Source organism: Carassius carassius, chromosome 40, assembly GCF_963082965.1.
Source record: "Carassius carassius chromosome 40, fCarCar2.1, whole genome shotgun sequence".
Lineage (NCBI taxonomy): Eukaryota > Metazoa > Chordata > Actinopteri > Cypriniformes > Cyprinidae > Carassius > Carassius carassius.
In genome coordinates, this window is record NC_081794.1 from 13,265,936 (window position 1) to 13,277,986 (window position 12,051).

The 12,051-nt window shown below is 40.4% G+C and overlaps 1 protein-coding gene across 2 annotated transcripts in view; it reads right to left on the reverse strand.

Moving 5' to 3' along the window:
* LOC132122138 (rho GTPase-activating protein 17-like) overlaps positions 1-12,051 on the reverse strand; it is a 32,989-nt gene that overhangs the window by 11,516 nt on the left and 9,422 nt on the right. For both annotated transcript variants that reach the window (XM_059532065.1, XM_059532066.1), the window contains exons 2-10: positions 11,447-11,486; positions 6,588-6,692; positions 6,425-6,501; positions 5,528-5,639; positions 5,295-5,371; positions 5,100-5,217; positions 3,169-3,237; positions 2,963-3,044; positions 232-359 (exon numbers count right to left, since the gene is read on the reverse strand). In XM_059532065.1, the coding sequence (XP_059388048.1) occupies positions 232-359; positions 2,963-3,044; positions 3,169-3,237; positions 5,100-5,217; positions 5,295-5,371; positions 5,528-5,639; positions 6,425-6,501; positions 6,588-6,692; positions 11,447-11,486 (808 nt within the window). The remainder of the gene's footprint in view (positions 1-231; positions 360-2,962; positions 3,045-3,168; positions 3,238-5,099; positions 5,218-5,294; positions 5,372-5,527; positions 5,640-6,424; positions 6,502-6,587; positions 6,693-11,446; positions 11,487-12,051) is intronic.

Below are 12,051 nucleotides of genomic sequence, written 5' to 3' on the forward strand. Positions count from 1 at the left end.
TTTTAAATGTTTTGTTTTGTCGGATAGCTGTAGGAGCAGTTTCAAAGATGTGTCGGTACAATGTGGACACAGTTAAAGGATGAACAATACTTGTATTGTGGTTCGATAATTGAAAACATTTGCCGTTCTGTCTTGAATGGATTGGAAAAGATTACTGTGGCAGATCAACAATACAGTATTTGATGTGTATGACTGATGTATTGTTTAAACACTGTAGTAGTCTCGCCGTACCTCCTCTTTCATTCCAGTCTCCAGCAGCATCATGATGCAGGCCTCTATAGGCAGCGCGATCTCTCTGCTACTGCGCTTCAGGTGCTCGTCCAGAGCCGTTCCAAACGCTGGTTTCTCAGTCCACGAATCTATCAGGAAAACCGAAATAGCTTTATTTAAAAAAAAAATTATAGTAAATGTTTACTAGCAGCATCAACTGAAAGCATCACACTCTTAAAATAAAAGATGTGAATTACAGAAGGAGCGTTCATCTGTGATTCATCAAGACAAACTACTGTAAGCACTAGCCCCCTTCAAGCGGTCTTTTTCCATATTTCTGTTTCTGAAAAAGGCAGGTGGGTGAGATCTGAGAAATATTACTCATGGCCCACATGCTGGGACACCAAGTCTGTTTGCTTCACGTGTGCTCGCAGGAAAACATCACAACAACCATTTATAGCACTCAAGCGCTAGATTTCCAGGCACAAACGAGAATGAAAACAATTATGAGCCTCTGAGGACTGCACAGAAAATCACTGAAACACACCATCAGGCCAAATTCACTTCATTTTCATTTGATATATCTACAGTACATTAGTCACTGGGGATGGTCACAATGGTGCAGCACTCAATCAAAAAACAGCTACTGTAGTGGACTAATCTGGCTGATAGTTTATGAAGTTTGTTTTTAAGTTTTTATTTTTGTATATTTTTACCAGCAGTGATTTAACTAGTCAAAAAAAAAAAAAAAAAATTTTTACTTTTAAAATTGCATTCAAAGTATAGATGGACGGACGTCTTCATCAAAAACCAGCATAATTATATAAGGTTTCCTTAAAGGCATAGTTGACCAAAAAAAATAAAGTTGTGTCATTACTTACTGACCTTCATGTCATTCTACGCCTGTATGACTTTTGTCAGCTGAACGTAACAGAATATATTCACACACTGGGATTAAAGTGGTCATATGATGCGATTTCAATTTTTCCTTTCTCTTTGGAGTGTTACAAGCTCTTGGTGCATAAAGAAGCTCTGTAAAGTTGCAAAGACTAAAGTCTCAAAACCAGAGATATTCTTTATAAGATTTAAGAGTCAACCACGCCCTCCTAAAACAGCTCATTCAAACACGCCCCACATCTCTACGTCACGATGTGGAAAGATTTGCATAACGCAGCCTAAATGTTCACGCAAAGAAAGAAGGCATTACTTTTATTCTCACTGTTGCCGCCAGCACCATGTTCTGGAGACACTGTGTGTTTCCTTGTAAAAGCAAAACTACTTTTTTTGGCCTTCCAAAAAAAGGACACAACTACAAATCAGCGGTTAATTTGCATTTACAACACTGTTTCAGAACAGTTCAAGCCAAATAATCAGATGTGTGCAGTGCATTTTATGGAGGATGTTTTCCTGATCCTGGGAAAGTAGACTACAATGCCGGCTGTTCTGACTCAAAGTATGTTTTCATATGTAAAGGATTTGCCACTGACGATTCAAACGTTAGTTTTGAGCAGTGTACTGTAGAGTAGCGCATGTTTTTTGTGGTTTCTCCAATCACAAATGCAGATATGGTTTTATGTTTACGCGGTGCGATGCAGCGCAACACTTAAAAAGACAGTATAAGTCAACAGTTCTCAATTCCAGTCCTCTCGCTCCCCTGCTCTGCACATTTCGTATGTTTCTCTTGTCGCTTCAGACATTTGTTCTATTTGAACGTAAGTGCCATGCGAAGTGGACATCACAGGAAATTCTGCCATGATTCCAGTTCAAAGTGAATGTATACGTTTAATTCAAAGTGCATTGAAGTTTGCGAGATGTGAATTTAAATTGTATTTATTTACAAAGGTATATGATGTCACACAAATCCATGAATGAATATTCTAAAGTGAGGTAAACGTCAGCAGATTTCCCTGCTCAGGCAGTAGGGAGCAATGAAAACAGTGTAGGGACCATGTCAATAGGAACACAGTTCATGCACTGAGCTCACTTCTAACAGGCTTATTATCTGAATCAGTTGTGTTACCAAAAAGAGATATGCAAAATATGCAGACCTGGGGGGCGTGAGAACTGAAATTGAGAACCGCTGGTGTTGTCATTATAATCCGTAATTATGTCCCCACTAGATGCAACAAATTTATCGTTTATAATGGGATTTAATGTTTTTGCCTCGGCACTCCGGGGCACACAGCATCACAGTATAGTAAGGGGCTTAACACTTCCGTCACACGCTTGAGGTATTCGGCCAAATCACAACGCACTGGATAGCTGGCCAAATCGGAGCACACTTTGCTTTTCAGAACGGTGAGTTTTGTTAAAAAATGTCACGCTTCAGAAAGGTGGGGCATAGAGGAGAAACAATAATGTACATTATGTGGAAAATAATGCATAATGCAAAATAGTGTTTTTTGAAACTTAAACCGCATAAACATTTATTATAATCATTACACCAAATACACAAAATAATGTTCTTTTTAGCAACATTATATGACCCCTTTAATATAATGAACGCCATTGACTTTCATTGTATGGATAAACACAGTCAAAACATTCTTCCAAGTAATTTGTTTTATGTTCCACAGAAGAAACTTTCTGAAAAAGTTCTGTTTTCAGTGAACTATCCCTTTAAGGCCAATCAATCAACTAGACATTCATCTTCAAAATATGTAGTTTTAAAGATGCTTGTTAGTCACTAGAGGCTATTATGTTTCACTGGTAGTTATTTCAGATACACAGCAATAAGAAACTGTGTCGTCACCTTGTTGAGCTTGAATGGTTGGCAGGACGCTCTCAAGCAAGGTGAGAGATTTTCGGTGATAATCCGCTTGTGCCTCTAATAACTGAGAACAGAGCAGACATTGAGGAAGGAGAGACACACAGCAGGATGAACAAGGGCCATTACAAACATGGAATTGAACAGGAATATACACAGCAACTGAGTTACTGAACAAAAAAGCTTCTTACCATTACATAGTGGCGCGCATAGTCTGCCTCCTTTGAGAAGAAATTGTACATGTCTGCTGAAAGTTGATCCTGGAAGAAAAAAAACAACATGATTTAAACTATTGGTTCTGTTCTGGCTGTACAGACAGAGAAACTGGATCTTACAGGAAACAAGCACAGCAGTTAGCCACATTCACTTGATACATTACATTATGCATTCGGTAGATGCTTTTATCTAAATTGACTTATACTCTTTGGTATACATTTTATCAGTAATGTGTTCCCTGGCAATCAAACCCATGCCGAACAGGAACGCACATGCTGAGCCTTAATTGTTCAAGTGGTGACGTAGGTTCGAGACCTTATTTCATGTCTCCATTTACCAAAAATGACTATTCAGTCAGAAAGAAAAAAAATTGTCTGTAATTACGACCCCGATTACACATCAGATTTCTGCAGTTATAACAACCGCTGCTTCATAAATCAGTCACCGTATGGCTGACTAGCAGCTCAATGGTTCTGCCACAGGCTAGATGAACTTTGAATTAAGCAGACTGATGTCTAGTTTTATTTGAGATCGACTAGTGGTTAGAAATATCATATTTTATTATTTAAACAAGAAAAGCATTGTAGACTAAGAGCAACGATTTTCATTGAACGGACTTCAGAAAATTTAAAATAAAGACTGAAAAGGATATTCATGTACAGTATACAATAAACTCACCTACACTACCACATTCAGAGGTTTTGGGCTGGTAAAAATAAAGTTTGGGGTTTGATGAAAAATATAGTAAAAAAGTTAAAACTGAAATATTATTTCAACTCCGTTCTATTTTGATATCTTATAAAATAGCTTATTCCCTGTAATGGCAAAGCTCAAAATGTTTATTGTTATTATCATCACAGCTTACTATTTTTCTGGGAACCCTGATACTTTTTAGGATACTTTGATGAATAGAAAAATAAATACAAAGAAATGCATTTGTTTGAGATAAAATTTAGTGCAGCCTTGCTGAAAAGTTATATCTTAAAGAAAAAAAAAATCTTACTGACTGCAGACTTACGGTATTGTACGTTCCTTTTAGAAATCTGAAACTGCACACCCCTTCTAAAAATTCTATATTGAGTTTCAAAATGCTTGGCTGAAGATTCTAGCTATAATCCTCCTTTAACTAGCACCCACTCACCTTACCTCAGCAAATCGGTTAAAGGGATAGTTCACCCAAAAATGAAAATTTGATGTTTATCTGTTTACCCCCAGGGCATCCAACATGTAGGTGTCTTTGTTTCTTCAGTAGAAGAAAAACAAGATTTTTAACTCAAGCCGTTGCAGTCTGTCTGTCTTCTAATGTAAGTGGATGGGAAGCGTGGCTAAAACATACAATAAAACTAAATATAATTAGTTAATCACTTATATAATGCATCCGCCATAAAACAAGACGACGACAACGCTTCATGCGCCTGCTGCTGTGAACGCGCTCAGGAGAGTTCTAACAGTTTAGACATTGTGTGAACCAGAGGTAAAAAGCAACATAAATACTGTTCAGTTTCTTGCACAGACCGATCGTTTTGTGTCTTTACACATCAATGTACCGTCACAGAAGCAGAAGGGTTAAATTTGATTTTGTGTATTTTTTTTTTATTGTATGTTTGAGCCGTGATTTTGAACCCCTTACATTAGAAGACTGATAGACTGCAACGGCTTGAGTTAAAAATCTTGTTTTGTGTTCTACTGAAGAAACCAAGTCCCTTACATCTTGGATGCCCTGGGGGTAAGCAGATAAACATCACAACAAAACAAATTTCATGTCATCTTACTGATATCCATCAGCCAAGCCGATGAGGTGTATGATGCTATCGTTCTTACAAGCCGCTACAATATGTTGCTGTAAAATTCATAACTAAGCAACTCATAAGGTTAAGGCATGTTTAGGCATGTTGCACATCAGTACCTTACACAGCTCCATTTTGTTCATAGCTTCATCGACTTCTTCTTTAAGTGAGTCTGCTTTGGCTGTCAGTGCTTGTGTGTTTGTTCCTGAGATTATGGACTTGGTCGCCTGCAACCACCTGTAAAGAGACCATTTCAGTTATGAACTAGGTAAAAAAATGATATAGGGAAACCTGATGCATGACAGAAACCTCACCTTGCTCGGGCAGAGTCATAGTCCAGAACCAGCTTGGCTAACTGCCGCCTCTGTTTCAGGATGTTAGGAATGTCCACCTGAAAAAACAATAAGATTACATAAGCTTTCTTATTAACATTCTGGCCTACACCAATCATTTTTGTCATATTATGTGTGGCTGATATTAAAATGAAGCTAATTTAAATGTTACATTGGGGAAATGAGCATGCATATTCTTTTATGTTTGTCTGTACCTCTGCTAGCTGATTGAGGGGGTCTAAGATTTCCTTTTCAATGTTCATCTCATGCTGCATTAGTTCAGAGGCCAGTTTGTTCTCCGCATCTCCGCACATCTCCATCATTTTCCTGCAAAGATGATACTGAATATAAATTACTTTTCAAAAATTTGGGGACTCAAGATAAAGAAAATACAATAAAAACAGCAATACTTGGCAAAATGATTACATAAAATTTTTTTTTTGAGGATATAATTTATTCCTGTGATGGCAAAGATAATTTTTCAGCAGCCATTATTCCATTGCTCAGAGTCACATGATCCTTCAGAAATCAATATGCTGATTTGGTGCTCAAGAAACATTTCTTATTAATGCCGAAAACAGTTGGGCTGTTCAATATCTATAAATGCATTCACTCTTACTTTCGACCAATTTATTCAAACTCAAAATTATTTAATTATCCCCTTAGTATAGAGACAAATTCTCACCATTAACTAATTGCTTCTTAGCATGCCTATCATTAACATACTAGCTGTTTATTAGTACTTATAAAGCACATATAAATCTGCATGACCATATTCTGCATCCCTAATCCTAATATCTAAATTTAACAAATACTTTACTAACTATTAATAAGCAACAAATTGAGGCATAAGTCATAGTTAATGGTTTGTTAATAGCGATAATGGAATCTTAAAATAAAGTGTGACCCTAATTTCCTTACAAAAATCTTACTGAACAAAGTTTTATACAGTTTTTTATTAAATGCATGACATGAGTGCTTTAATACACTGTGCTTTTTTGTGCCATTGTCTCATTTAAACAATACAATGAACTAATCCATTACCAATCTAAAAAATAAAGAGCCACGTTTAAGCGGTAATTGATTAAAATCAATTAATGTCATCCAATTACCCAATCAGAGACTCCTCCCCCAACTGGTTTCCACCATCCTGCATGGCCTGCGAAAGCGATGTCAGTGGAAGCTTTTTCTGTGCCAGAAAACCAGGGAGTTTTTTCATGTGAAACATTATATGCAAATGCAAGTCATAAGTCATAAGCACTGTTATGTCCTTACATGTCTCTTCTCAGCATCAGTGCCTATCTGCCCCTGCAAACACATGACCATTCTTTTGTGCGTGTTGTGCGAAATGACTCGCACCAACTCCATACGCCGCTCAATCTGTGCGGAGTAAAACAAAACATCAATAAAAACCCACAATCCATATTGAGCTGATGCTACCAATCAATGCAAAACCTGTATGCATCGTGTTGAAAGACAACAGCCTGTAAAAAAGTGCCTAAGGTGTGTTATGTAATATCTCATGGGAAGCTTCTGTGATATGAAACAGATTTCAGAAATTCAACATTCCATCTTAACTTTAGAATAGACCTCAATGTCAATTAACAGGTGTTGCTGTCAGAAAAGAATAAAACTTTTTATAGTCTTGAGTGTGGGGTAAGGTCAAACAAGATTTTTATCACACCACTCCATGGGGAGGCATGAAAAAGATATATTACTTTACATAAAGACGACAAGTATGACTCATCTGCTCTGTTGGGATGCCTAAGATTTAAATGCATGAGCTCAGCAATGGGATGCCATAAATAGAGAATACAGATGCAGACCAGACTCTCTTGTTCTACTTCATTCTGTTAACTAAAAAGAAAGATGGGTAGCCAAAGCATGGTTTAGTTCACTAAAGCTACCCATTCATTTCCATGGGGAAAATGAAATCAAATATATGTGGTGATTTGGTGAAAATTGTTGTGGAATATTTTTTCTATTTATTTTAAATAAACAATTATAGTATATATATATATATATATATATATATATATATATATATATATATATATATATATAGATAGTGACGAGTCAGCTGCCTCCTCCATGATTATCATCGGCACCCCGTCCTAAATCGCCTTCACCAGGCTCCCGACAGGAGTGGGTGTGTGAGAGAGGAGGGGCACTGGATGAGCCTGGGCTGGCGGTGTGTGATGGGGCACACCTGATGTAAATGGAGCCTCATCACCTCTGCGGTTGAAAAGCCCAACGCACCTCTCCTCGAGAGACCGGTCTCTTCCCCATGCATGCACACTTTTGTCCTCGTGGGTCCAGGAAGGGTGCGTTGAAGGATTCCTGCGCCACCAGAGACGTGAGCTGCCGGACCTGTGGTCCGGGCGAGAACTGCACCTGTTTACATGGCCATCAGGCCAGAATGCTGGGCCGTCTTTACCCTGCAAGTGCCGGGTGCAACGAGAAGGATGCGGCCGCTAAAAGAAGCCACCGCCCCTTGCGCCCTGGACCGAAGAGGGTTAGCGCGTGCGGCCGCCGGAATCCGCCCCTTACATGGTCCCTTCCTCCATGAACACTGCCCGACCCACATGAAGCCCGCAGAACGACGAGGCACTCTTCCCCTTTGCCCCCATTTTACTCTATTTTCTGTTAATAAAACCCTCTCCGAGGCCTGACGCCATCCCACTGTGTCTGTCGTTTGCTCCTCCCGTGACAGTGGTGGAGAATGCGGGCAAGACGGAGCTTAGACAGCACGGTTGGGAAACACCTGATGAGGTCACTCCCTCTCGCTCGCAAAAGTTTGCGCAAACCCGGACTGGGACGGAGGAACGAGGGAGACGGCCTCCCAGCCACACAAGGGGTAAGTGACTTCCCTTTTATTGTCATTTTATCCTGTGGTTGGTTGAGGCTTTCGACTAAAACCCGGTTTCTCTGTCCCTTTTCCGGCGCGCTGCGAGAGGGAGGACTGCCCGGAGAGGAATTCCTGCCCACTCCGACCGTTTGGAGCCTGGTTGAGGAAGGTAGCACTCCCGTCTGGTTGATGACGGGGATGTCGCTTGGGGGGGTTGGGGGGGAGGGGTGACGAGTCAGCTGCCTCCTCCGATTATCATCGGCACCCCGTCCTAAATCACTGCCCTTCACCAGGCTCCCGACAGGAGTGGGTGTGTGAGAGAGGAGGGGCGCTGGATGAGCCTGGTCTGGCGGCGTGTGATGGGGCACACCTGACGTAAATGGAGCCGCTGCTGTTGAAAAGCCCAACGCGCCTTTCCTCGAGAGACCGGTCTCTTCCCCGTGCATGCACACTGGTGTCTTTTTGGGTCCAGGAAGGCTGTACTGAGGTATTCCCGTGCCACCAGAGACATGAGCTGCCGGACCCACGGTCCGGGCGAGAACCGCACCCATTTACACAGCCATCAGTGCCAGGCCGTCCATCCCCTAGAAACGGACCGGAGAGGGGAGCGTGTGCAGCCGCTGGACTCCACCCCTTACCTGGGTCCTTCCTCCATGAACACTGCCTGCACCCACACAAACCCCGCAGCACGACAAGGACACCAGATTCCCTGTTGTTTAGGAGACTTTTCCCCTTTGGCCACTTTTATTTCCCTGTTTTCCTTTATTTTCTGTATGCCCACTGTGTCTGTGGTTTGCTCCTCCCGCCACAATATATATACCGTAATTCCTCAAATAAAAGCCGGGGCCTTTATTTACCTGAACTGCAGAAGGTAACAGGCTTTTATTTGAAGCAGGCTTTTATTAGAGGCAGGCCTTTATTTCTAATTCCATCTGTTTGATAAGTAATTGTTTTAAATAACCCATTTTAAATTAAAAGCGATAGCGTTCCAGTGGACAGAGACCATAACATTAGCACACAATCAGTTCAGAATCAATCACCAAAAGAATCAGTTCGGTTCAGACGCTCTGTGTCAGTCTGCTTCACGCTGAATCACGCATGCACAGTATCATCAGCTCTTCGGTTCACGAACCGGACGCGTCCGACAGAAATGGTTCTCGGTTCAGTGCACTGGTGATCAGAAAACCAATGCAACTGGTTCTTGACTCGAGAACGAGAAACGCTCCGGCAGTGGGCGTGTACATTCGTTATCTGGCTCTGCTGCACAAATTTTCCCCCGGCCTTTATTTAAGACTGGCCTTTATTTGTCCGTGTTGACCACGCCCACGGCCACTATAAGAGGCCCGCCGTTTATTTGACTACCGGTTTTTATTTGAGGAATTACGGTATGTGTGTGTGTGTATATATATATATATATATATATATATATAAACAAATAATATACATACTAGTTTGATTGTAGTGTGAGATGTAGAGTGAGATGGATTTTGTACTGATTTGCTTATCATAATTTTCTAACAGGTGGATTTCTTTTTAAGACTGACTGGAAATGTAGTTCTTTATCTGGAATTTATCATTCACAATTACAACCATTTATAATTGTATAATTATTATACAATTTATTAAAAATGAAAACAAAAATGGAAATCATTATATTCCATTATATAGCATTAAACTAAATGCAGTGGATACAAGTGGGTTTTGTGACAAAAATGATAAACTAAATAAATTTCTGCAGCAGAATGTATTTGGCAACATTTCCAAAGTTTATAATCTGATAAATCGTATTCATTATAACTAACTCTAGAGGACCTAGCAAACTGCTAAATTAAGCTCTACTGTATCCATTTTTATTTATTTTTGACTGACATTTAACTTCTCATTTATTAGTTAGGCCTCTTATTTTACCAGCAGCAATATGCTTAGAAAAAATATAGGATGTCATCTTGTATTGTTTTGTTGGAACAGATCTACTGTCTAAGACTTTGTCAATACAGTCATGACGGACAAGTCAGCTTTTTGATGTGTGCAGGACAGGCCTGCTCGAACACATGTCAGCCCTAAAAACAACCATGAAAAGAATGTCACTTCAGAACTGTGAGAGCGGAATGACTGAACAAACACTGAGGAGGAGAAAAGAGATCCGAAAAAAAAAAACTGACTCATGTTCCAAAAACAGCCCAGATCAGGAATTCAACCGGCTGGGAGAGGAGATAACCACCTCCTCACACTTCTCTGCCTCCTTTACGTCATGACATTCCCTCACAGACGTCCCAAAGCAGCTGGGTCAAGCGTACATTCCACTCGGGTGTCTCCGGCATGAACGCACAGAGGCCCACCACCCGGCATGGTTACAAGGGGAATCACTGACTGTTATTGTCGGTGCTTTTCTGCTGAGGGAGATCCTGTTTGAGGGAAGTTGTTTGGATTATCTGGTGTGAGAGGTCTTTAAATGTTTGCCTGTTGCCATCACAGACTAAAAACTGGCAAGACATCGACAGACTAAACATGCAGAAACAATGAGCTATAGTTTTTTTTTGTAATGGAACAGATCATGCTATGTTCAGAAACTGGGGAAACACCACTATAATACTGAATAGTCACTGGCAAAACGAAAGGCACAGGAACGTCCTGTCCGGACAAGGAAAACTGGATGCAATTCAAAATGGGAGGATGCCACTATCAAGATGCTTAAGAATGTTAAAAGTGTCCCCTGAATGTATCTGTGAGAGGCATGAGCATAGCAGTCCTGAGGTAACATGGGTGTCCAGACAGCTGAGAATGGGGTGATGGGATACCGCTGTGATCATCCTTGAGCACCACACAGAACCCAGAATAAAAACCAAGCCCCTCCGAGTGCCACAGGGGGATGTCAGCATAATTCTCGCTTGATGTGTCCCAACATCTCATTGAGATAATTTTAGACACAGCCAGCCAAGAGGAATAAACAAGCTGTCACGAACACAATATTGGTGGAAGTTCAGATAATGACTCTCTATTTCATGGAGTCAAGTCCCTGCGTTTCGAGTAGGTTGTTTTAGCACTATAGGGACATTTTCACATAAGGAGAGCAAAAGCGCCATGACGCCCTTTTTTTCAGGAGAGAACATTCTCTAATGTGACAAAAATAAATCGAATGGAATGTATTTGCTTGACATCAGTGACTACACCTTTCTCTACCCAGTGACTCACTAGTTACCCACCAACTGATGTAATGTAAAATGGATTACAGCCAAAGAATAGAAGGGCTTTACTGCAGGCGGAGATGGAAATAAAAAGCAGTCACCTGTAACAGGTCATCACTAAGGACCTCAGTTTTCTCCGCTCTGTAAAAGAAGACAACAGATCATTAGAAATTAAACCCATATCCATTTTGACACAGTAATACTAGTAAATTCCTGTAAAATTACCGTAATGACTTTACCGGTAAATACACAAATATGCTGTTCACACAGACAACAACGTTCCATCTTTTTACCAGTAAAACACCATTCACACATCAGTTTCAAAATACCGGTAAATTCTGTCACATCATTAACCAGAAATGACCTCTCAACGGCTGTGCTTCCCGATGTTGTGTTTGTAAACATGGAGGGGTATACGTGGTCCGTGTTTTTGTTGATGTTCTCATTTTTGTGTCAAACATACACATTTATGCATCATACAGACATCATATCAGACCACTTCAGACATTTCTTTGACTTCGGTAAATCCGTCATCAGTATCAGAATGTAATGATTGGCACAGAGTAGACATCTTATGGCAACACGTCCTGATCTCATACCAGTAATCTCGTTCCGCATTTACACAGAAGCCATTACCCATAATTTACTGGTAATGTTATAGCTTCTGATACCGGCAAATTACCAAAACTAATTTACCATATTTTTG